Raw genomic sequence first — 26868 nt, forward strand, 5'->3', positions numbered from 1 at the left:
AGATTGGTACTTGCACGGATTTATTAACAGCTTCTGGAACACTTTCTTAATCTAAACTCAACTGGGAAAACCTGGTGAATAAACTCACTTCAATGTAGAAACACTTAAGGTATCATCTTATTTTGATCCATACTTTTTTTTTTTTGTCTATGTCTACAGGCTTTCAGGAGAATTCTGACGACACCAAGCATTTATGTAATAGCTACTACACACAAGGGGGAGGGCTAGATGAAGGATATAAATACATGCATCAGCACTTGATGCTTGGCTCCTTCACTGCACATAGGCACTTCTGAAAATCCCATCCTTTAGTCTTTATGCATTAGAGCAGGAAGAGATCAGGTCTTCGACTTTGCTCCACAAGCTGGAGTAGTATTTTGACCCAAAGTCCCAGGAGATGGCAAGGAGATGAGGAGAATAGAAGTCTTTCCAGGAATTTTTTTTTTTTTAAATTGTTTTCTAGACTTCTTGGCCACCACACTATAAAGAGGGGGAGGGGTCATGTATTTTCAGACATGCTTCCCTTAGCTCCTTTTGGATGGGAAGTTTTATGCTGTATGTTCTCAGCTGGGGATATGATTAAGGGGCATGAGAAAGAATCCCCTCCTGGAGCTGGATGACTTTTTGAATTTTAAAAGTTATGAGAAACAGGAAAATTAAAAAAAAAAAAAATGATTTCCCCCCACCTTGTTTTTCATCAGCTGTATCCCCTTGGTTGTGCGGATATTCCATTAGAAAGCTGGGATAATCTTACAGGATGACTGCTTGAATGCCCATTTTAGGACTTTATAGGAATATCTTAGGGCTAGTCTATACTTAGCCGCTAGTTCGGCGGCTGGAAATCGAACTTCCTGGTTCGATTTATCGCGTCTGGTCTGGACACGATAAATCGAACCAGGAAGTGCTCGCCGTCGACTGCGGTACTCCAGCTCAACGAGAGGAGTACCGCGGAGTCGACGGGGGAGCCTGCCTGCCGCGTGTGGACCGCGTCTGAACCGCGGTAAGTTCGAAGTAAGGTATGTCGACTTCAGCTACGTTATTCACGTAGCTGAAGTTGCGTACCTTACTTCGACTTGGGGGGTTAGTGTAGACCAGGCCTGAGTCTAATTGGGACCCAGGGTCCTTGTTAGTTAAACTAGGTGTCTGGTAAATACATGCTTTGCACATGCTTGTTTAGTGATGTGGATAGATGCTGTGCCAGGGGAAGATCCTCCCATCTCCGAGACAGTCCCTTTCCCTGGGAACAGACTAGACAATTCTGTTTTAGTTGCTTCCTGGACAGACACTTCACAGATGGAAGATTTGTTTACATGCGCCACACCCTGCTGCTGTGAGGCAGGGAGCGCCGACATCACTGGTCTGCTCTGAAGTTTGGAGGAAGGGACCCTAATCGAAAGCTGCTCCCATCCCAGTAGTTTGTAGGATTTGTGCCTAAAGGCAATGGCTGAAGAGGGAGTGCTTGCCTCAGCTCAAGGCAGACCACTTGGTGACAAGAGGAAGAGACATAGCTGAGCAGATAGGTCGTCTCAGTTCCACTGCACAGGAGGCAAACCAGTGCTGCGGATACGAGTATGAAACACAGATGCCATTTATAAATGTTAGCAGACTCAATGTGAAGCTTGCCTTAAGTGTGTGTTTTGATTTCGATGCTGAAAGTTGGTGTAAATTGAACTTTTTCACCTACCTCACAGGGAAGTTGTGAGGATTAGTGTCTGTACAGTGCTAAGAACATGTAAAGTGCTATATAAATGTCATTACTACTATGTGAGAGAAAGCAAAGACTGAAAAGAAAGATCACTGTCTCAACTGCTGTTAGTGTAGTTGTTACGAGACTGATGGATAGAACAGGACTAGATATTTTAAATGTTAGATTTTCCTTACACTCAGTCACGATTTGAAAGGCACACCCAGTACAATAGAACCTCAGTTATGAACACCAACATTAAGATCTGACCAGTCAGCACACACCTCATTTGTAACTGAAGTACACAATCAGGCAGCCGCAGAGACTAAAAAAAGCAAATACAGTACAGTGCTGTGTTAAACGTAAACTACTAAAAAAATAAAGGGAAAGCAGCATTTTTCTTCTGCATAGTAAACTTTCAAAGCTGTATTAAGTCAATGTTCAGCTGTAAACTTTTGAAAGAACCACCATAAGGTTTTGTTCAGAGTTAAGCACATTTCAGAGTTATGAACAACCTCCATTCCCGAGATGTTTGTAACTGAGGTTCTACTGTATGACTAAATTGCATTATTTTTTGGTCTGCAAAGCTTATCCCCTTGTTGAACGTTCGTTAGGTTCTGGGACACTGATATTGTTATAGTCAGTAACTCTAAACTTAAGACAAAAGGATAAACCCAGGAAGATTATCCATTTGCTAGACTGTTTGATTAATGAGAGCAGAAAAGGCTCCTGGACTGGTTCGACTGTGTCAAAATCTCCCATTGCATGAAAAAATTACTAAAACCAATTAAGCCAAGAGTCTGATGCAAAGGCATGTTTTTAGAACTATAAATCTTGCAGTCTGCTTATATGAGACTCATTAGCAAAAATAAGACTTACCAGGATTATAGACTTGCAGTGGGATTTTTACTTCAATGGGAGGAGTTTGGCCAGTGGTGAACACTGTACACTTTAGTCATGCGCACACACGTTTTTAGGGATCTAAGAGGATCAAAGCAATAGGAGTTTAGCATAGAGAAAAGTCAGAGGCAGTGTTGCCTAGAGGATACTGAACAGGGATTCAGAAAACTTGGGTTCTATTTTCAGGTCTGCTACTAGCCTGCTGGGTGATGTTGGGCAAGTCACTTCACCGCCAAGCACCTCATTTCCCCCTCCAGTAAAATGGGGATAATGATATGGCCTCCTTCGTAAAGCACTGAGATCTACTAATGGAAAATGCTATATAAAAGCTGGGTATTTATTATACACTTGTCCTATCCTACTCTGCATCAAGAGTAGACTAAATAGAACATAAAACCCAAGCAATAATGTAACAAGCAGCTCAAGTGAGTACAGCTCCAGGTGAAAAAAAAAGAAAAAAAAACATCTCTCCTTTTGCACATTCTTGGCCCCACCTACCACCCACCGCCCCAATAATTTGATGTCCTGTTATCTGGCTTTGACTCCAGGCTACATGGGCCAGGGACCTTATCCTGTGTCTAATGTACCACATACAACTATGGTGCTAGTGCCTCTAGGAATGGATTAGGTATTTGATAGTATAGACATTTGATATTTTTATGCAGTTTTGTTAAAAGTTCACGTGGAGCACTGTAATACCTCAACAGCTACACAAGCCAAGACAGCCAGAACTGTTGGCTGTCCTGTTCAGCTTAGTGAGAAGAGAGTTAACCAACTGCCGAATAGAGACTTATGGTGACCACCTGCACCATCATTCAGGTTTTCCATTATAAACGATTTTCCAGGGAATTTCTAAGTTGGTTGTAAGAATTTGCAATACAGAGTCTCAGCCTAGCAAGTCTTTTTTTTTTTAATTTTTAAATTTACAGCATTTTAGTTCTACAAATGTAAAAAAACTTTACAATGCTTTTTGCACTTATAATGATCAAAAACAACTTTGATTTAATAAAAATTTGGTAAGCAGTTAGTATGGCCCAATTGCTTAATAATGTGAACAAAATAAGGTTTAATATGGCCGAGACATTTAACTTTGAATAAACAGCATGTGCAGTAACTGCTTTTCAGAAGAACATTTACTTCACATACTGCATGTAGATATTTAGGAAGAGCTGCTACAGGTTACCAGTTAAATATACATTTAAGGTAGTTCACATCCAAATGTTACACTGTTATGTGTCAGTCTATGGTGCCAATTCTTGCTGCTAGAGGGAAGGTTTTGGGTGTTTAAGTAGTACCCCCAAAAAATTACTCTGTGCAAAGCTAAGATTATGACACAAATTACAAGCAAGCAAGAAAACTTAAAAGTAGAGATCTAAGTATTGATATCATTTCAACCTGCTATGCCATGTTGCTTTTCAAAATCATGTTATAATTTTGTAAGACTCCCATTAATGTATTTAAGCTAGACATTGTGGCACCAAAGACAGAGTGTACCCATATTACTTTTGAATTTCCTTGACCTAGCCAGTTTGTCACAACCTCCACATTACTAAAAAGTAGTTATTTATAGGTTATTGATTAACCATTGTACAGTTACTTCATAGTTTTACATTACAGCCCGTACTATATCACAAGCATTACAAATCCTATCAAAAAGGAGCCCCAGTAATGGCATACAAGAATAAATTAACCAAAAATTTTTTAGTATTACCATTTATTTGAGACAAACACTACGTTTTACTTACATTCCATGGGGAGAAAAAATTCCAGCGTAAACAATGAACTGAAGCAGTACTTAACTTGCAAGGCTATCGTGCTTTACCTGGACCATATGCAAAAAACTTATTGCACACAGAATTGTGCGCAATAACACAACATCAAAAGCAACACAGTTTATATATAAACATAGGTAATTTTTTTCAGCCCTACATGGAGATGTAATTAAACAGTATAAAGCACTCAAGGAAAATCAATCTGCAGTTTTATATGCACTACATTGAGATCATATCCTGTAATGTAGTGAGTTGTGTGCCACTATATATATATATACACACACACAATCTTTAAAACATAGATCAGAGATTATTTAAACTCCTGTTGCATTCAAGTCCCCCCACCCCCCTCAAGAAAACTAGAAATTAACCAAAAAAATCAAACAAAGTTTAAAATTCCTAAAATGTTTAATTCATACAACCGTTTTGAGAATTAAGTTAAGTTTGCCAAAGTCCTTGACTTTTTTTTTTTATTATTATTATTAAATGGAGGGCACACAATTTGTTTCCAATGAAACTTTGCTATTTCAATAAAAACAAAATAACCACATACATGGATATGATCTTCCCAAGTTAGTTCACAGATAACATCAGTCTCAGAAGACAAAGTTTCTAAACTGTGCTATTGTTCTAGATACAATTAAGAAACTTTTAAATGAAAAATTTATAGTGTCATTTCAATCAAAACAGTATCATGAAACTAAAAATTTATCACTTTGAAGAAAAAGCAACGGTTATGATTTAGATACTACAGTAGGTTGGAAAGACTGTAGTACTCTAAAACAGTTAGGTTACATTAATAGGAAGCATTTGATTTTCTCTGGTGCTTTCAGGTTTGGGTCCAGTCAAAAGCCTTTTCAGGCAGTGCTGTCCAGTGTTTGTCCCAAAGTGTTTGAGTTAGCCGGTTTGAGGAGAGGGTCACTTTCCATTTCTTGTTTCACACATCTAGAAATGAGAAACACCACATTACTCAGAGGATCCTCCTGTAATGCTATTTTCACTAAAATTAACTGTCTTGACACAGAGGATTTTATATTCACATGAAAAAATAATTCACATGAACCATGTTTTTTCTAAATTGATAGAAAGTGTGCTGCCAGTGCCACAATTTAATTAGCTCAAACTTCTTGCAAAAGAATGTTACTTTGATCAGCAAAGGGAATTCATTTACAGTTCCATAAGGGTGACAATTTAGATGACAGTAAGCTGCCTAACCTGGATATTCTGTTTATGGTTACATATTTAGAAGACTTTCTGAAAAAAGGAACTACTAAACATTTGTTAAAGCAAGTGGGTAAGAGTAATAGATTCATGGAGCATAAGACCAAAAGAGACAATCAGATGATCTAGACAGACTACCTGTATATATCACAAGCCATCACATATCACTCAATTACCCCTGTATTGAGCCCAATAACTTTTCTTTGGCCTGTCATAAAAATGTCCAAGCTTAGTCATAAAACTTGCTCTCTCGCCCTTACCAAGATGATATAGTTTGATATTTTAACTATCCTGGCCAAAAAACCCAAAGACAAACAAACCAACCAGCCTTACAACATTTTATTTGCCTGAGGTAAGACTGTCCTTAAAAGGTCACAGCTGCTTTTACTTTACTGCAAGGGAAAAATATTGGCCAGAATTAATTTTTCACTCACACAGACATTGGTCCATTTCCTTGTCGTGGCATCTCTGTACTTTGTTGGTCCAACTCAGACAGCAACTTTAAAATGTTCAGTGCAGCCTAAAGAAAAGAGACAGCATTTAGAGTTTTTAATGTGTCATTTCTTTTAGTTCATTTGGGGGAAAACAGGACTAAAGGCCAACCTGAAGCTGGGTATCAGAGTAAAGCCAAGTCAAATTTTTTTCCTCCAGTGTAGTTAGTAGTGAGGAAGGATGAAGGTTTCAACTTCTAAGAGCATCTTGTAGCACTATACAGTAGCAGGATGCTGTGGCTTTGGATTTCCTACTGCATTTGTTCTTAGGGGATGGGACAATGGATCCAACAGTGCCAAACATGACCACCACCACTGGCCTGCTACTTGTGTCATTAAAGAGGTCATTACCAATTATTTATTTCTAACCACTAGGCACAGATGGTTAAAATATCGATACAAATATAGGTATGGTGTGATTACTATTACTATTTAACAGACTATGCGTATTTTGTCACTATGTGACAAACAGGTCATATCTTCTGGGCTGAACTGAAAAAGATTTTACAGTAATTTGATTAGGATCAGGCTTGGACTATTCTCTTTTTTTAAACAATTATTTTTGGTTTAATATTAACCTTAAAGGTTAGTTATGTCATAGGCATAAATTAAAGATAAATATATGAACATGTGCAAGACACAAAATTATTTCATAAGGCTGGTCTCAAAGTTTCTTCCCCAAATTTAGAGCTTTTCCTGTTACATCTGTTTATATGCCTAACCTTATATACATTCTTTGAACAAGATGGGTAGATATCTATGAATACTTCAAAGTGAGGACATAAGTCAGGTTAAAAAGAAATCTCTAGAAATTTTTTTTAAAAATTATAAAATCACTATAAAGAATCCAAGTATAAAGATAAAAAATATAATTTAAATCACACAAAAATATATATGAGTTAAAAAGCTGACATGCTAACAGTCTGAGGCTGTCAGTTAGAACACAATTCACCATTGAACAGCCCAGGAATGACAAACTTTTTCAAAGTTGTAATAGACTAGATGCAGGTTACCAACCATATAAGCTCTTTTCAGACTGGTACAAAGACGAGGTCTCTCCCTCAAAGTTTACAGACTAGGAGATTCAACCTTTTGTAAAGAACTATTGTTCAAAACCATTGTTAAAGATCTCCTTTTAAAACCTAATAGATTTGAGAGTGTCTTGTGCTATCTAATGGGAATGACATTGCTTCCATCTTGGTTTACTTCCTAGCAGGAAGTCTAGCCTGAAGAAATATTATAGAATCAGATAAAAGCGTATTTCAGTTCCCAATGATAAAATATCAATAGGTATTTATGTTCTGAAAGTTCATTTTATACATTTTCTTTACTAAATGATCATGTAAGCTAACTAATCACAGCAAGATAAGAAAGCAAGTACATTTTTATAGGCCAAAATGGTGAGCATGTATTTAGCATTTTAAATGTCTATTCTACATCTGAAGTACATCATCAGTATAGGGTAAATCAATTTAAGTGCTTCTGAGGCTTGCAACATGTCAGACAAAAATTAACCAGACAATTACACAGCATAGATATTTGGCTGTGAAATGACGATCAATTGCACCCCTTGCTCAATGCAGACCAAAGAAGATAGTATATCAATAATAGTCATCATACCATATCATGGCAAGATTCTACATCCTTTCCAATTCCATGGCTGATCAGTGGTGGCTGAGAGGAACAGTTTATAAGAGATACAAACTCATTCTTGTTATTTTTTGGAAAGTCTTTGTATTCCACCTGAGGAAAAAGAGAAAAATGCTTCAGTTATTCTTAATGAACTGTGAAAAGAGTAAATGTATTCCAGCCACTATGTAGTATCTGCCCTCACCAGGAAACCATGTTCACTCTAATTGAGCAATGATTCTTATAAAAACTAGTAAAACCATTTATTCTGAAACCTAACTTTGAACCTGTAATAGTTCGTGAACACATCTAAGAGCTCCTAGATGAAAGGTGCTGTATAAAAGTTATCGTTGCTGTCTTTATTCCAACCATCGATACTTGCCATTTTAAATTCTTCATAATAGAATTTATCCATGAAATTCTTTGTGTATTAATGCAATGCAGTAATTGAAATGTAAATTCCGATTAAAGAGAATATGGAAGATGAATAATTTGTAGCCTACAGCAAGTGTCAAAGTACCCAGGGCTTTTTCAGAAACTTAAATTTGGATCAGCCAATATTGGTCAGCTGTATATTCTCACATTAAGGAAATACTTTACAAAATGGAACTTAATTCCATTTCTTAAAAATAGACTTTGTAGTAGCACTGAATTATGGTAGAACACACATCAAAAGAAATGCATATTTCAAATACTAAAACTCTAAAATTCAAAAGATTTTCCAGCTGAAGAGAAATATTAATAGGAAGCTGAGGGCAACTTAAGTACTCTTAAAATCAGAAGCAATTGGCAGACAGAATTTTATTAAATAATGATCTAATCTAGTATGGTAAACCCTATATAATATTTTTCCAGATATACCTCAGATTGAACATTTACCTGGATTCCCTGAACACTGGAAAGATAGTCCAATTGTTCAGAGGGCCTAGTGAGTGGTCCGTGGGGTACATAGCCTGGTGAGTTGTTATTCTTCAATATGGTCTCAGCAGTAGGAGATGTACCACCATATAACAGCTCTCTAGCAATCATGGCTGTTACTGTAGCCTTGGCAGGATTAGGGGCTGCCCTGTTGAACTCTTTGGTGTGGTGTCCTTGATTGGCTCCTACAGCTTGTGCAACCTCTGGGACCATGGGAAGAATTCCAGCAGGAAGCTGCTGATGGCTGAGATAAGGCATCCTAAACTCATCATCTTTATTACCTGAAGAGACAAAGGTACACATTAAATAGATTCTAGCCATTTATAAAGGAGCCTTGTCAGCATGCATATAACAATTTATAAATCTCTAAACATCTACAAGTTTTTGTTGTGTTCCAAAAGTAGTCACACTTACTGGGCTTGATTCATCTCCACTGTTTCAGAAGGGTGCAACTGCACCTCAGGTAGTATTTGCAATGCTGTGTTGAATGAATTTTTCAATGCAATGGCTGTTTCTGCCAAAGGTGCCCCTTTATCCCTAAGTGCCCTGATCACAGCCTCTCCAGTGGAGCTATCCTGCATTGCTGCAGCTAGACTCCAGGTGGCCTTTGACATCAGGGTCTCTTATTTTACTACGTTACTTGAATCACAATAGCAGCATAGGGAACCACACAATGACCAGACTTCTTTGTGCTAAGCACTGTACAGGCAGTAAAAAGAATCCTGGACCAAGACAGCTTACAATCTAGGTTATGACAAGACACAGCAGGTTGAGGAGAACACATGAGGAGGAACATGAGGTTTGTAAGCAAGCATGTCATACAATAAGCAGAGGTCACAGCTCACCACCTGCCTAACCATTGTCAACCAATAGTTATTTGTAGGGACCATGGCAGAAGTTAGATTTAAGAAGAGATTTCAAAGAGGATAAGGTAGTGATTTTTTGCAGGAGTTCTGTCCCTCTATCCCCTGACAGAAGCCAATACGGAGTGCCATGGGAGAATGTGAGGGGGTGTATTTGAAGGGTGGGTACAGTGGCAGATTAAAGTCAGGGGTCAGCATCCTGGTAGAATAGATAAATTAGGTAGGGCAGGACTACAGGATGAACACTAGAAATGGAGGAGGGAAGGGGTGACAAAGTCAGAGCACAAGCCAGGAAAATGATCTTGGAAGCAAATGAGGTTTCATAGCTGGAAGATGGGTGCAACTTGGGGCAGAATCAAGCCCCCTCTATTAATAAACTTTAAGGACTAATTCACACAAATCCATGCTCATTCATCTGAGACCTCACTAGCAGAACCAGAACCATTTGCAATAAGGCAGCTCCTTAAAGAAAGCTCATCTGGTACTCCATACAAACAGCAGGCTAAGTGCAGCAATCAAATCAAGAAACAAACTTGTCTTGCGAACATACACCCATAATAAAATAAAGGGCCAAATTAATTTCAGTAATTTCACTTACTAGCTGAAGTTTCTTCAGTGCCTGGTTCAAAGAAGGTTACTTTTCTTCCATCACCTGGTTTCTTTACTGGTGTCTAAAAAAACCCAAACACCAATAACTTTTCCTTAAAGATTTCAAGATCTAAGTGACTCAATTGTCACAAAACTTTAGAAAAGGATTCCAGTTGCATACCCAGAACTTAATCTTTACATAATTTATTTTGTTCTTGCATGGTTAAGTGAATCATACACACACTAGGTAGGCAAGACTACATTTAGTCTATGAGTAAGTACCACTGAAAAGCATTGTAGCTCAGAACTGGATACTCTTGGTTGGTACTGTTAAACTGAGTGGACTAAAGTGAACCTAGGCTGAAGATAATAAAGCTTAGTCTGAATCTTTAAAGCGGACTGCACAGCCATAAGAGTTGCCTGAGATTACTATGCCTTCTCAAAAGGAAATATTATGGTACTGTATCAATTGTAAACTGAAAGGATGTGTTAAAAATCTATCCATTAATTCATGGTTTCAAATTAAGCCAAGTTTTGACCCTGTCTATTTTACAAATCTTAGAAGAGTTCACCACTCCCACCCAAGAAATCAAATGCCAAAATTGTTTGTGTAGGGCCTACATGCAAACAGCTTACTGAAGTATAGCCAGTTAAATGAACACTAGTTATCACTAAGGCTACATTTATGTCACAAAGGTCACAGAATCCGTGACTTCCAGAGGCCTCCGTGACATTTTCTGCTTCAGCCCCTGGCATTGCGGGACTGGAGCTGGCAGCCAGTGGGGCCCCAGCAGGGTTCCAGTAACAGGTGACAGCCTCCTCAGGATCCCCCTGCAGGTTTCCAGCAACAGGTGACAGCCTCCTCAGGGTGCCCTCCTCGGGGTTCCAGTGACCGGGGACAGCCTTGCGGGGGGGGGGGGGGGGGGGGGGGGAAAAGAGAACCTGCAGCTCCCAGCCACCACGGAGGCAGGGGAAACCATAGAGTCGCAGCAGCAAAAGTCACAGACAGGTCACGGCTTCTGTGAATTTTTGTTTATTGCCCGTGACTTTACTAAAAATAACCATGACAAAATCTTAACCTTAGTTATCACTGTTTCTAGAGCAGTAATGACATAGATGACACTGGAGTACAAAGGGAGAAAAACAGTATCTTGTTAATTTCAAGCCTCATTGTGAAGTATGCTAAGGTATTAACCAAGGGAAAAACTGTTCAATTGTTTTAAGTACCCCACAGTATCCACTATTAAACTACATAAAAATAATGTTATGAGGTCTGATATAAGCCTGCTGAAGCCTAGGTCCTCAGACCAATGATTTTAAATATCACAGGTTCTGACCCATTCTGTGAAGAGACGGTCCTCCGTCAACATTATGCTTGCATAAGTCAGGAGCAGATCTAGTACTGTCAAGACCCAGGAAGATCTGTATTATATGTACCCCAACACTACTCTGCACCTGTGGCTAGTGCATAGGGCCATGATTATACCCTTGTTCAGAAACTCACTGGGGCTTTGATACCAACAGGCAGTACTAACTGGCACTCCCTTTCACTCAATGCATTGTAGCTGGATCATTGCTGCCTCTTGTCAAGTGTGCTGCAGTGGGAAGTATGAACTTGATATACTCTTGCCCCTGCCAGTCATCATTTCACTCAACGTTTGCTGAAATACCAAGTGGTAGTAATTTAAAAATGTGTTACCTTCTCTTCTGTCTTTAGTGCTGGCTTTGGGGGTTGAGGTTGGGGGACTTTGAAACCTAAAAGCTCCAGCATGTTTTCAGCCGCATTGCGTTTAGCCACTTTCTTGTTCGTACCCATTCCTTCAGCTGTGTGCATGCCAACTTTCACCTGGAAGAAACAGGGACAAAGAAAAAGCAAATAAATCCTTATAAAAGTAAAACCAGTGTATGCTCATTAGTGGCCCATTTGTCTCAAATATGGTCTGAGTGATCAGAGAATCAGTTGAATTGATTTATTGTCCTAACCAAGTTTGCCTTTTGATAGAATTGATCACGAGCCCCACAGCATAAAGCCGCATACAAATAGAATAATCAGCTGTATTTCATGATCTCACTTTGGCATTGGCTTAAATGCTCTGTCAAGCCAGGAAATTTATATTCAACAAGTCACCAAGTTAAAGTAATTGGTTCAGAATTATGCAGCTTTCTTGGTGCAATGCAAGTGCAGTAAGAATTCACATCCTTCTACATAGTTGTAGTTTTCTGCCTTGCTCAGCATAAAAGACAGAGGGCTGGAAAGCATTTAAGCACTTTAACTACCAAGGGATGGTAGTTAATCAACCACAAATCAGTAGAATACCTACTATCACAAATGCTACCAAATTACTGGAATTTGAAATGCAGAGTGAGATTTTGGACCACAGCACTTTTAATGGGAAAAGGAAACTAGTGAAAAAAGCCAAGGGATTCTCAGAGCTATATTTCAATGAAGCCCACATTTTGGATGTATGAAGCACCTATCATCATATTCGGCAGCACTTTGCTATTCATGTTAGTTTTATTTTTGCTAAAAAAAGAAAACTAGAGCACGATGTAGTTATGAGAGAGTCTTCCAGCAACCTATCCAGCTTTTTAACAGAACTCAAGATAGGAGGGATTTGCTGTCTTGAGTCCTTATTCTGCTCCAGTGGAGTCAGAGGAAATATTTCCTAATGAGTTCAGTGGAATGAAGGGTGCAATCCTGCTAACTACATTTATCATTGTTGTAACGTCTGGTAACCCTAAGCTTAAAAAAAAAAAAAAAAAAATCAAAGCCAGGCAACCAGAGATCTGAAATCAATATACAAACCTGCATAACAAACTCCCTGCGCCTTGGAAGACCACGTTCTGTGATGAGCATGTACTCTGGCTCCTTCTCTTTTTTGGCCTGCTGTATCTGAGCAAGTCTGCTAATGGGATTCATTCCTTGGCCATATTCTGGGCTTGTTTGCAGCTAAGGTGGAAATAACGTTGAAGAAATAAGCTGACACTTGTGAATATTTGAGTACAGTAATCCCAAATGTAGTGTGCCAATTCATTCATTCAACTCTAGGCTTTAGCTTCTCTAAAAAAACCACCAAAACCTGCTTTATGAAACACTACAAAGAGCAATACCAATAGCCAAACGGAAGTAGCCAACTTAGTTCTTCGATAACCTGCCACCAGAAAGCGTCACAAGTTCAGCTTATTTTGAATGTTCGGAGACTAGTGCTGAAAGTGCAGTCTCTGAGGGAGGTGGCACCACTAAAACTAATCGACAAACTGCAATGCCCTTAGAAGCTTGAAAGTAAGATAAAACTAGTAGTTTATAGGGTAAACATTCTTCCGTGTGTTTTCTCATTGCTCTCAAAGCTAACAATTCCTCGTTAGTGCAACACTGAGGCCAGAACTCCATTAACAGTGGATGCAGGTTAACTAACATTTCAGTTGCAGCTTGGGACTGCTGGTTTAGGTGCAGCATTTGGAAGAGCTCCATTAACAGTGGATGCAGGTTAACTAACATTTCAGTTGCAGCTTGGGACTGCTGGTTTAGGTGCAGCATTTGGAAGAGCTCCATTAACAGTGGATGCAGGTTAACTAACATCTCAGTTGCAGCTTGGGACTGGTGGTTTAGGTGCAGCATTTGAAAAGGTGATTTATAATCAGCTTGGGAATGTCCCTCATCCTATGACATTTTACAATAGTTAAATTTGGGTCCACCATAAAGTATTTTTTTACCTTCACTATTGATTTTGTTTTCTTTTTGATTCGTGGCTTCATTTTCTCAACCATAGGAAGGGGTGGCAGTTTTTTCAGTTCCTCTAGGACTGCTATTGCAGCATTTTTCTTTGAGATCTTCTTGCTCTTTCCTTCACCTTCACCCATAAATTCTCCAACAAATACCTTGGTTACAAAGCTCTTCATATGGGGAGGACCACTTTCCTTTGTCACCTGTTTCAGAGGGAAAAACTGAGTGAAAGCGTGATAAACACTTATTAAAAATGGTAGGGCACACTGGTTATAGCAAACTTCACTCACAAAAACTCTCAAATGCAGAACACTCACATGGAATAGCATTCCTGAAACAATCCAGGTAGTGGCTGTTTAAATGCATTATCACTAAGTATAATGGATATTACCCACCCATCCGTAATTTGCTAAAATATTTATATCTGAAAAAGTTTACGTACAGCAAGCTGTAAGTAGACTTTACATGCTGCAGACATCATTCACATCATATTTAATTTACTGTTTTTACCTTTCAACAGGAAACACGGTGTGTTCCTTTTTTTGGTGTATATTTCCACCCAACTAACATCACCCCATTAAATGGTTCATATTACAATAATTTGATCAGTAAAGTAATTCTTTAGGGTCTAGAGTCTACTGTGATTTTAGTTCAAAGAAACAGAGCATATTGCAGAAATGTGAGATACTGTTGCCTACAACTTACTAAGTCTTTGAACAGACATTCTCTATTTCCACTCACGCTTTAAAGACACCAAATGCCCATATATTGACAGTAAAGAGCTCAAAAATAAATAAAAATTTAAACTCAAGTGTGTGACAAGCAGACGATTGAAAATGTAACAAATCTGTCATCAATCTAGTGTTTCACAAAACAGATTAAAAGCAATTCAGTGATATGCAATTGTATTTTATCTCATAAGAACTCAGGTGTTTGTGTGAAGAATCACTAGGTCTTCTGCACATCACAGCAATATGATACATTAAAGTTTTAGTGCAACAAGATGTTCCCCTGGCAGGTATTCATTTAAGATAACAAATAGTTGCAAGAGAGATGGACAAGGAGGTAACCATGACAGTGAGAAGCGGCAGGACAGTTTATGCATATGAGGCCAAAGATTCTGCAGTTCTTGAAGCCAGGAGGGCAATTTTAAGTAACAGTAAACCCATGATGATTCTTGAGGATTAGGGTAATATGGAATGGGAACCCCCACCTTGTTTGTCATTCACATGAGTGCACAAATAAGCAAATGCTTCTGTAACTTGCCTTTAAAGGGACACTTTAAACTCTTTCCCTTCTTAACTCTGCTTTTATTGTTCTAACTATAGATGTGATTTTAAAAAAAGTTTAGTGCAAGACCCTTTCAGGATTCATTTTCAAAAAGCATGATATAGGGCCTCTCCCACAACAGAACGGCTCACATGTGATGTAATTAGCATAGGGTGCCAATTCTGGGGTGGCAGAATTTGTTTAAATTATATAGATCTGGGATGATCAGTTTGAAACTCATTAAGATAAAAGCATATTCAGAACTAACATGAAGCTTTAAAGGTCTGTTGTATTTGTCTAAAACAGAGCCGCTTTATGTAATTTTAACTTAGTATCCTAAATTAATATTCTAACTCTAATATTCTAAAGAATAACTCTAGAGCTTGTAAAATAAACATACCTCAAAATTCACAGGCAAGTTCCTTTTAAGTGCAATCTCAAACACTTGACTTATTTCAGATTTATTGAGATTTTCATCATCTGATTCTTTTCCATTAACCTAAAAGAAGCATAATCATTTAAATAAAGATCCCACTAATTGAATTGTTAGCAAACCAGTTTATTGAACCCATAAATCTTTAAGTTGTCTAACCTTTACTGTCACTTTTCATGAGAATGTACAATACACCAGACATAGTATAGACACTTAAGCTTAAGAACCTTGTTTAATTAAAAACATGCTTTATGTAAAAGCCTGATAAGATTCACAAGTGCTCACTGAAGGAAGGAAAAAAAATACACCACAAAGGCCAATAAGCTACAAAACTATTTTTGGAAGTGTTAAGTGTTAAATGAACTGGCGTCCAAATTGAAGTAGACTTGTGAAACACTGTAGTCTCAAACTGATTTGACATCTGTAAGACTATCAGATGAGAGAAAGGCAGGAGAAATCTGAATTCTATGTGTGGGACTCTCATGAGTGACGGTTAATTAGTTTCTGGGGTAGTAACGTGTTCTCCACGTGCTTCTGTTTAATCATTTGCTCTGCAGATGTTTCTAACAGGAGAAACATAAGAAATTAGTACAATGCATCACTCGCAAAATGCCTAAAAATCAAATGACTGAGTCTAAGATCATGCACCTTCCACTAGGAGAGCAATGCTATCTTGAGCACATTACAAATTACTGTTTCAAAAGTTTGTTATGGCCTTACTGCACTCGTGTTCCGCATTGATGTGGAAGGGACCATGGTCGAGAAGAATAGTGTCAATTTACAAATCACTTCTGTCCATAACACCATATGGAAAATGGGTTAGTTTTTTTAAATTAGAAAATAAATATACTCTGAAGAGGCCTTGTCAGGTTAAAAATAGTTCTAATTAAAAAAAGTTTCCTTACTTGAGTTACTACCATCTTAGATTAAGACATTAAGCATTTAGAAATTTAGTTTACTACTCACCATTTATGGTCCTACCTCCCAACACAAGCGAAATACGAGTAAACAATAAAATACTTACCATTTTCACTTGTTTTCAGTCAGTTTTACTTTCTCTCTCTCATTCACTAATACTTAGTGTTTGAGTTACAAACACTCCAGAGGGATGTGTAAATCTCAACATGCTTCTCATAATAAAAACATCCAATATTTTTGGTTCTCTCAGTACTATGTACATCATGCTGGCTTCCAGCCTTCAAAGTCCAAACTACATACAGACATGCGGGTATGTACTCTATGTTCACAAAGCCTGGTCTACACAATGGCACAACTGGTAGAGAATTGAGAAACGTACTGTGTGCTGTAGCATCTGACAACTGTTTAGGCAGTATCAGTACTAATGCTAGAAGGTTCATCTCTTGGAGTGCACCCCAGGAGAAGATGTAGTCAAGACATTTGGCATTTCAGATCGACAGCAGTAGTCAAAAGGATTTTACATCAAGTTTTAACACTTTTCTGATTTCAGATTCACTCATTTTGAGTCTACCATGGTCTGACAGAACCGAAAGGAAAGGACATAGAATGACCATTTCAGGTCTTAACCCATGCCCCTACAATAGTGCAATGCGGTCAACTTCAAACCCCTTAAGTGTAATAATTAGCTCACCAGTGCCACCTCTACTGATGCTGTTTCAGTGACTTCCCCTTTTAATTTCAAAATATCAATTAGCATAATAGTTTTAATCTCTAGTTTCAGATGCATTGAAGCATTCCCTGCTCATAATTTTGAAACTTTACAAACTTTTCCTTGTTAAGAGGACCAGATTTTTCTTTATTGGACTAACTTTTCTCCTATTTTGAACTCCCAAGGGAGGACAAGCCAAGAAATACCCCATAACTTATTTCATTGGTAACTATGTTATGGTTTGTAGTCTAGATGTGTTCAAATGATTAAATACATATGAAGAATGTAAAGAACAGTTGACACTTCATGAACAGTATAGTGAAAAACAAAATTAATGAAAAATGTACAGAAACAATTCCACCTTAGTGTTTGCTATCTATTAAGGCAGACATTTGCAGGTAAATTGATATTTCTCTAAGTCTAGTACTAAAAACCAAACCAATGTGTTGTCATCTGTGGCCTTGTATACTGCAAGCTAATTCATTCCGGCCCCTAGCTTCTTGCTTCCAGTCCATACAGAAAACATAGCTTAAATCTCTCTTATCTCCAGTCATGTCACTCAGTTCAAACCACTCTGGATTCTCCATCATCCAAATTGAGTTAAAGCATTTCTTCCTCACCTTTGAAGCCCTGCACATATCTGTTCTTTTTAAAATATATATTAAGCATACACTGTTGCTCTGGGTACTTTATATATAAGTTTAAGCATAAACATTTAAGACAGATACACAATTTCCCCAAGGCATACCTAGAAATGCACCCCCCAGCAACACACCCACACCTCTTCATGCATCTTCCATCCAATTCCTTAATCTCCCAACAATCTCCCATTCTTCTAAACCTTTTCAAACTTCTACAGTGTATATCCACACTCCTGGCAAAATTCCTACATCATGTCAAACTCATACTGACACTATGTACTAAAGGTGTCTGAACTAAGCTGCAAGTTGCTTGTGAGAGAGATCTCTCCATAGGTTTGTACAGCACCAAGCACACTGTCAGTTAAATATTAGCAGTTTATCTGTTCCTGCTGCCTATCACCCATCAGAGATCAATCTTCTGGTGACAGTGGTACAGGAATTATGACAGCACAAAGCAATGAATAGGACCTCATACAGGGAAACCCTGATTGCGTAGATGTAGTTCTATTTGTCCTAAAAGTGGTTCCATTAGATACAACAAGTGTTAAACCATTAAAATTAAGTCTTCCAAGAAGTGCAGTTTCTTTTTAAACTAGCAAAGAATATTTAAAACTGCATTTCAACTTTTAAGGTACTTTAATTAACTTCAGACATTTTCAGGTTAATTCCTACCTCTGGTTTCTCAGGCAGGGGCTCATTTTGCAGAATTTTCAGTGCTTTAGCAGCTGCATCGTGCTTAGCAGCCTGTCTTGTTCTTCCTTTCCCATGAAACTGCTGTCCTCCAATAGAGAGCTCAACTTGATAAAGTAAGGGTCCAACAGGAAATGGGTAAAAGTACCTGAAATTAGAAAGTCAAGTTTGCTTGATTAAAAATTGCTGGTAAGCTACAAAGTCAACATTTAGGGTTAAACATTATATATTAATGAGTCTCCCAGCAACCGAAGCTCAACAATGAACTCCTATAGTAGAGATCCAATTTGAATACATTAACTGTTAACTCTGAACGACTTTAATGGAGGACTTACATTACATTTGTAAAACTTACAAAATCTACACTGTAAGACAAGGAAAAGTTAAACACATTTCTAATACTTTTGAAGCAAAGAATGATAATTTACTATGCTAAGTTTTTATAGACTTGACAAATTACTAAGCAAGGAACAATGGATTTTTATACTCAAGTATTTTAGACCAAACTTAATACTTAAAGGCATAGAGCCAGCTTCAGAATAAAACATGTCTAAAAATGTTTTCCCTATTTTTCCTCATACCTAACATTATAACTTAGAGGAATTTTTTTCAGTTTATTTAGTGAAACAATAAATATGTTCTCAACTGCACAATTTCACTGTTTAGCTTCTTCCCCCCCCCCCCCCTCTGGATTTTTTCCACACAGTAAAGAGAAAAATTTAAAGAAAATATGATTGTAAAAAACAAACTTGCAGAGGTACTTGGGGCAGGAGAGTTCCTGAATAATATACTGGCTAAAGTTGAGTGTCCCTTTAAGGCACGTTTTATTTTCAGAGATATTATTTAAAAAGTCTCAGCAGCAATGCATGCACATTAAAGAAAGGAACTCAAAGAGTATGGGACTGATTACAAAACTGAAAAACTGTAATACATACCGTGGAGGATAAGCACCACCTCTCATATTATAGTTGTAGGTAGATCTCATCCCTGTGTAAGGGTCAATAGGTTTGTACATAGGTTTCTTTCCCAGCTTCATGCAAAGAGCATTTAGCTCCACTGTGGGGGTTACACTATCTAGATAAATAGAAATATAGAATATAGCTGTCTAAGTGTCCAGGCAGAGTAAAATCAGGTAAACTCTCAAACCAGGACAGGTTGGGACTAGATTCTTGGTGCACACATCACAATAATCAGTAGTGAATTCGTGAATATGAATATGAGTGAAAGCAAGTACAAAAAGTTTACCACATACATAAATGGATCCCAGAGCAATCTAGTACCGCTATTGGACTGGCAAGTCTTGTTGCAATCAATTGAGCTTTCTAGGTTCTGATAAATTGTTAGGATATTTCCTTTATATTTTCCCAAACAGTTTGGGAAACCACACAAAAAATGCAGGTTTCTTTCCCACGAGGTACCTTTTTATATTAACAAACAGCTGTATAATTTTACCTTTGGCATTTGACTGGAAAGAAATATTTGGAAATTATGAATAAGCTAAGGAGAGCCTTTACAGTTCTCCATTTCCAAACAATGCAGTTGGTTTATTTGGAAGGGACGTATAATGGCATTAAGAGGCACAACTGTTTGCCTCCAGGTGGGTCCGGCCAGGTCGAAGATTTGCTACATTATCTTGCAACTTTTATTGTCATTTAAGAAATAAATGGCTCTCTAATTTTGGACCCAATGAAACAAAGCATTTGGGCCAAAACTAGAAGACAAAGATAGTCACCTTATACTAACAGGAGGTTCTTCCAGATGTGAGGTCTCTCTCTCTATTCCACTGTGCAAATGTATGCACTCCATGTGTCTGGAGCCAGAGAATTTTGAAAGCAGCATCCCTTCATCCGCACATGCACTCTTGTTCACCTTATGCCTCCAACCAAGGAGATAGAAGGTCAAGACAGTTATCGCCTCTCCAGTTCATTCTCCGTTGCGAACGAAAAGATGATCCAAAGCAGAGGAGGGAGGAGGTAGCAGAATACAAACAGGGACTACACATCAAAGAACCTCAAATTACTACAAGGTAATTTCTCTTCGAGTGCTGGTCCCTACATGTATTCCACTGTGGGCGATTGACATGCAGTACTCAAGAGGACGGTTAAAGATGCAGGTGGCAGAGCCAAACAAAGGAGCACTATTTCGAAGGATGCATCAGAGGAGTCCTGAACCAAAGCACAACGTTTCACAAATGTGTGGCTACAACTCCATGGAACTGCTTTACAGGTATCAAGTAGAGGCACTTCCTGAAGTGATGCCATAGATGTCACTTGCACTCTTGTGCAATGAGCCCATGGAGGGAGGGAGAGAGAAATTAGACATCTGACAGAGCAAAATACAATCTGAGATCCATTGAGAGATTCTTTGAGAGGCTATAGCCTGACCCTGAACTCTTTCCACTATGGTGACATAGTCTGGGAGACTGATTGTTTTTGTCCTTTGCAGGCCAAGGCTCACCAAATGCAAAGGGAATGGAGCCTCCTTTCTTCTAAGGATGGATGAAGTTTTGGAAAGAATACAAGTAAGTGAATTGACTGGTTCAGGTGAAACTCTGAAGCTACTTTGGGGATTAATTTAGGACATAAGGGTAATGAAACTTTGTCCCTATGGAATATAGCATAAGGAGCTCCACCATCAGTGCTCCAAGTTCCCCAACCCTCTTGGGTCAGGTGATGGCTACCAGGAATGCAACCTTCATGGATAGGAGAGACATGGAAACAAGAAACTAATGGTTTGAGTAATGAAAGAACAAGTTTTAAATCTGATTAAGTAGGCTATTTTTTTTTTTTTAAACACACGTTCTAACTATGCCTTTCCAGAGTTTGCTAGTCAGTGGATGCATGATAATCGAGTAACACTGTGAAGATGGATAGTATGCACTGACTGCTGCCAAGTGGACCCATAAGGAGCTAATAGACAAGTCTGGTGTCTTTAAGGAAAGAATATAAATCGAACATAAGAGGAACAGCCACTGCTTCTGAGGGTAGACATTGTCAATGTGCCCATACAGAAAAACACTTCCACTTGGCTAGATGACATTTTCTAGTGAACTCCTTTCTACTACCAGAAAAGATGCTCTGTACTTCTCCAGAACATGATCATTCTACGGATGATGCCCATCCAAAAACAACACCCTGAGGTGAAGTGGACAGGTGTTGGGATGCTTGCTCTTGCTGTTTCCTTGGGTCAGGAGATTGGAAAAATGTCATAATAATGATCAGTGCCCAAGATGACATGCACAGGAGGCTCGTAAACCAAAACTATCTGGGCCAGTTGGGGGCAATGAGAATAATAATATAACATATGGAGATTTGCCTCTCTCATAGAACTGGAAGGGACCTTGAAAGGTCATTGAGTCCAGTCCCCTGCCTTCACTAGCAGGACCAAGTACTGTCCCTGTCAGGTTTTTTTGTCCCCTGCTGGTCCCTAAATGGCCCCCTCAAGGACTGAACTCACAACCCTGGGTTTAGCAGGCCAATGCTCAAACCACTGAGCTATCCCCCCCCCGGAAGACTCATGCCCTGTCCTACCAAATCTCCTGTAAGACCCGAGGTAGGAGTGGTAGTGGAGGGAAGGCATAGTTCAGATGGTCTGATCTTGGAAGAAGCAGAGGTTGCCCTGTGAGTGGCAACCTAGGCTTCTGGAGCAGTATCTCGTATTTCCTGTTCATTTGGTAGGCGGACAGGTCCCTAGGGGGGGTCCTGTAGAGAGCAAAAATATGGTTCATCACACAGTTGTGTAGCACCAATTTGTGGCCAACAGCAAAATGTCTGCTCAAAGAGTCCTCTAGCACGTTCTGATTTCCCAGGGGGTAGACTGCCCACAGGGTGATCCGACTGCTGATGCACCAGTTCTGCATGCTGGTGGACAGGATTTTGCTCCCCCCATTTGTTGATGCAAGACAGTCATGATGTCCTACACTGAGGGCATGGTGACCTTGAATGAATGGGAGAAAGGCTTCGCAAGTCTTTCAAACTGCTTACAATTCCAGAACATTGATGTGCATTCTGGACTCTCGCAATGTCCAGGTGCTCTGTACTGTATGGTTGTCCATGTGAACTCCTCAACTCAACAGGGAGGCATTTGTAAGGATCGCCCTTGTCTAATGAGGAGGCAAGAAAGGAAATACCCACACATACCTGAAGGGGATTCTTCCACCACAGCAGGGATGATATTTTGGTGGGAACAGTCACTATGGCTCTGAGATTGGTGGTTTGATGTGTCACTGTTTGAAGCCTGCAGGCAACGATGGTAGAGTGTGGCAAACAGCATGATCTAAGCACATCAAGTCATGTGACCAAGGAATGAGAAATCTTGACAAGTGCTCAAGGGTTGCTTATGACCTGGTCCCTCAGATCATTTGTAATCTGAAACCTGTCCATTGGCAGGTAAGCCCTTGCTGCGATCGAATTTAAGGATGCACTGATAAAGCCTAAAGTTTGCACTGGGGTGATGGACTTTTCAAAGTTTACACTGAGTCCCAATAAGGAGAGGAATTGCAGCATTGCCAAAGTCAATGCACAGGCTTCTTGGCATATAGGCTGTGTCTCTGATATAGGCTGCCACTACAGAGAATACTTTGATAAAGACCCTGGGGGGCAGAAGCAATGCCAAAAGGGAGTACTTCATATTGAAAGTGGTTGAAGCCCACCATGAATCTGAGAAAATGTTTGAGCAGGGTAGATGTCTATGTGAAAGCAGGCATCCTTCATATCCAGAGCTGAAAGCCACATTCTCTTTTCCAGGGATGGGATTATAGATGCCAACGTGACCATGCGATTCTTGAGTCTGCAAATAAAACTGTTGCGATGGCGAAGATTGAGAATGGGTCTCCAATCGCTCTTCTTTTTGGGTACTAGGAAGTACGTCCAGTAAAAACATGGTACTGAAGAGGAACCTGCTTTATCACTCTTCACTCTAAGATGGATTCTACTTCTTGTTTGAGAATCTTCTCATGACAGAGGCTTCTGAAAAGAGGTAAGGAATGGGGTGCACAGGGTAGACACAAACTATCATACAGCCAGAATGGACAATGTTCACACCCTCATTGATTCCGGCAGAACTGCTAGATCAGGCATGTAACTACTCCTCCTCCTCTTCAATTGGATCTGGAGGCAACTCCAGTTGCCCTCTCCGAGGGGAGGGATGAGACGACTCCTTAGCAGAACAGACCAACTCTGCAGCCGCCACTACGGCTAACAGGATAGACTGAAGAGGGTTGCGGAGGTCCCCGCAGCATAGGCTAACAATGGCTCAAAGTCAGGTGATGAGGTGCAGGCTGATCCCAAGCTGGTCTAGGCCTCCTGTCTGGGAAGACGTCTTGGAGGATGAAATAGCACTTCATCATGCAGTTCAGAATCTCCCCAGGAAGAGAAAGCCAATTCCAGATCCAATGGCAGTATCCACGGTGCTGCTGGAGGGAAGTCATAACCCAAACATGGAATGGGAGACAGACTCCTCCCAAAAATTGGCTCATGAATGGAATTAGGAACTTGATGGAGCAGGAGACATCAGATCTGGGAGAGCAAACATGTCCTCAGGAGGAGCGCAGGACTTGGCTTTTCCTGGAGTGAGGTGTCCTGTCCACCCGCACCAACAGAGCTGCAGTAGGGACAGTTTGTGCCACAGCCATGGAAGACAAAGTTGGTACAATGGCTAGTCAAGGGTCTCAGCGATCACTCTTTGTCAGTACCAGCACACCCCAGGTTTGTGCTGGGCAATACTGGAGGCACCATTGCTGCCAAATGACAATCTGGTGCCAATGGAGCCTTGGACTTGTGCGCTTTCTGGTCCTGAGACTTAGGACATCCTAACTTCTCTTGGGCTGATCTTAGATACTTTCTCGGTCTAGGCAGAATCCTTTTTTGCCTCCAAATCCACTTAGAAGGATTTGGTCTCATGCTTATGAGAATGCTCCCTGCTCTCCCCATCAGACCCTGATGACGGATCTGTAGGGGTAGACTCCCTCGCTCCTGAGCTAGACCTTGTGGCAGGAGGCAAGTTCTTTGCTCAACTGGGACTATGTCTGGTGGGTTTGCTGGCCTGCTCCAATTGCTGTCCCGGTGCCCTCTCCATGAGGTGCTTCTTAAGGCAAAATTGAGGGCCTTCCCGGGTACAACTGGGAAATGAATGGCAGATACTACACCTTGCTGCGATGAGGGTTTCCCCAAGGCAGTACAAGCAGCGTTGGTGGTCATTGCTGACCAAGGAGGAGTGTGGGCAGGAAACAAATTTTGAAGCCGGAGTCTTGCACATAGTCCAGTACGCAAAACAGGGTATGGGGGTTGGGAGGGCTCCCCATGTCAGGGAGGCTAACTATAAAACGCTAACACTCTCAGATAAAACTTTAAACTAACTTCTAAAACGATTTAGAGCTACATATTCACAGATTAAGGATAAACCAAAGCTTTGGACACTGGAGGTTCTGACCTGGACTGTACGAGGTTAGAAGGAACTGTAGAGACAGAGTCCACTGCACCCTTTATCTCTTCAGTCAAAGGCACAGGATGGGCAAGGAAGCATATGTGGATTACTGGACATTGCTTTCAAAATTCTCTGGCTCCAGGCACATGTGTACCCACAGTGAAATACACAAACACTCGAAGAATATTTATTATGTAGTGATAACGTGTTGGTTATATGAGCAGTTGCCCTATTTGCTTAGGCAGTGACAAATACAAGGAAAGAGCTGTGTGAAATTCATCTTCTTTATGGGCTAAATGACAACTTATTCATAAGTTTTATCATTTCATTATAGTTTGTAGAGCCCTGCACAGATACAAAATTTATATCCACGGATGCGGAGATCTGCGGAGCTGCAGTGCTGTACCAGGAACCACAGCGGCAACAGCAGCAGCATGTCGGGCCATCGCTCGCAGGAGTCAGTGCCCAGCCCAGGCAGCTCCGGTGTGGCTGTACCATCTCAAGCCCTGCCCACTGAGGCAGCCAGCAGGCTCATTGGCAGCTGTCCTTGGTCATGCTGGTGTGTGCAAGTGCCTCGCATGTTCCCAGGCAGGAGTCCCTTCCATGCAGCAGTGTGCATCTCCTGTCCGGGAGCATGCAAGGCACTTGTGCACACCAGCATGACCAGGGACAACTGCTGGTGAGCCTGGTGCGCACCCCAGCGGGCAGGGTTGGGGGCGGAGGAGTCATGCCGGAAGAGCTGCCCGGGCTGGGCGCCAACTCCTGCAAGGGACGGTCTGACATGCCGCTATTGCCGCTGCGGTTCCTGATACAGCACTGCAGCTCCGCTGATATCCGCTTTATATCCACAGATATAAATTTTGTATCTGCGCAGGGCTCTAATTGCTTTATACAGTGTTTTAGAAGTGAGATTTAGGAGAAGGGTTGAATGTTTTTTATCTTTTGTATTGTGGTTTTAAAATCTGTACTAATTTTGTTGATGTTGTTGGTTAAGTATCAAGATGTTATACAAATGTATTAATCTGACTGGAAAGTCTTGGATACAGAATATACAGAAAATAAAGCTAAGTCAAGAGCATGCAGTAAAAGATAAGATAAGATTATTCAGCTTCACTTTACCAATTACAAAAAGTTCTTACTACAGAAGCTTAGTGAAATCAGAACATTTTTATTTTCAACACACAGGTCCCACTTAAATGCTGACTTAGCAATTTGAAATCTTTTAACTGAAATGCCAACTACAATAATTTTACATCCAGTACTACAAATTTTATGCATGTATTTTGATTATATTTGGAAGTCCTCATAAAATCCTTCAAAATGTACCCGATAGAAATGTCAGTAGAAACAAAATTAAGTAAAAACACTTTATGAAGCCGCAAAAAAATCAGGCTTTCAGGATTACCAGATATTTACCTGTCCAAGCAAAAAGTCTTATTACCTACCCTCACCATAATTCAATTAGTACAGTAAAAAATAAATCTACCCATGGACAAGTCAATCTTTACAAGGATACTCTAACTGAAGTGTTAGATGGCAAAATACAAACAGTAAAATTGAAACTGAAGTTTCTTTAAACTTACTACAATGCATATCTAGACATAGGGAACAAACTACACTTCAAAATAGTCTCTGGTGGTCAGAGGCATTTGAACAATTCCACATTGCATACAGGTAACCTTTAGATTAAGATGAAGATCTCACGTATTTTGACAGTTGCCACTGACTGTACAGAATGTCACTTCAAGATCACCAAATAAGCACAATCTTAAGCAACTTATACATACCAAGTTCAGATGTGGGTATCCTATACACATTTTTAAAGAGCCTGTCCTGGCAAATACCTGGATTCTTTCCTTCACTACGAGACGGGCGAGCTGTAGGTTTAGGAAATTTTGTCCCTTCCAAAGCTTTGGCAGCTGCCGCATGTTGAGCTTTTTTAATACTAGTTCCTTCAGCTTCCCAGTGCTGGTCCCCAAGAGTCAGCTGCACTGT

At 39.9% G+C, this 26868-nt stretch overlaps 1 protein-coding gene across 2 annotated transcripts; it reads right to left on the minus strand.

Annotated features, from left to right (window-relative positions):
• Positions 1-4829: 4829 nt before the first annotated feature.
• On the minus strand, positions 4830-26868 carry STAU1 (staufen double-stranded RNA binding protein 1). Of its 2 annotated transcripts, none has more exons than XM_026652636.2 (12): positions 26718-26868; positions 19386-19524; positions 18433-18598; positions 15460-15558; positions 13781-13993; positions 12873-13016; positions 11766-11912; positions 10077-10149; positions 8577-8896; positions 7689-7811; positions 6012-6097; positions 4830-5301 (listed from the first exon to the last, which is right to left on the minus strand). In XM_026652636.2, exons 2-12 carry the CDS (start codon positions 19484-19486, stop codon positions 5214-5216), a joined length of 1560 nt encoding a protein of 519 aa, XP_026508421.1. In that variant the 5' UTR covers positions 19487-19524; positions 26718-26868; the 3' UTR covers positions 4830-5213. The 2 variants fall into 2 exon arrangements, with proteins under 2 accessions (XP_026508421.1, XP_026508420.1); XM_026652635.2 differs by having other exon boundaries at positions 13781-14011.

Source organism: Terrapene carolina, unplaced genomic scaffold (assembly GCF_002925995.2).
Source record: "Terrapene carolina triunguis isolate 2854851 unplaced genomic scaffold, T_m_triunguis-2.0 Scaffold130, whole genome shotgun sequence".
In the NCBI taxonomy this organism is placed as follows: Eukaryota; Metazoa; Chordata; order Testudines; family Emydidae; genus Terrapene; species Terrapene triunguis.

Bases quoted from the DNA above. Each gene is read 5' to 3' on its own strand.
- STAU1 (XM_026652635.2), bottom strand. From the start codon at position 19,486: ATGAAGCTGGGAAAGAAACCTATGTACAAACCTATTGACCCTTACACA. The intron at 15,559-18,432 runs GTAGGAATTAAC...TGCTTCTTTTAG, and splicing joins CCCTGCCTGAGAAACCAGAG to GTTAATGGAAAAGAATCAGA. The intron at 13,017-13,780 runs GTAAAAAAATAC...TTTCCACCTTAG, and splicing joins AAACAAAATCAATAGTGAAG to CTGCAAACAAGCCCAGAATA.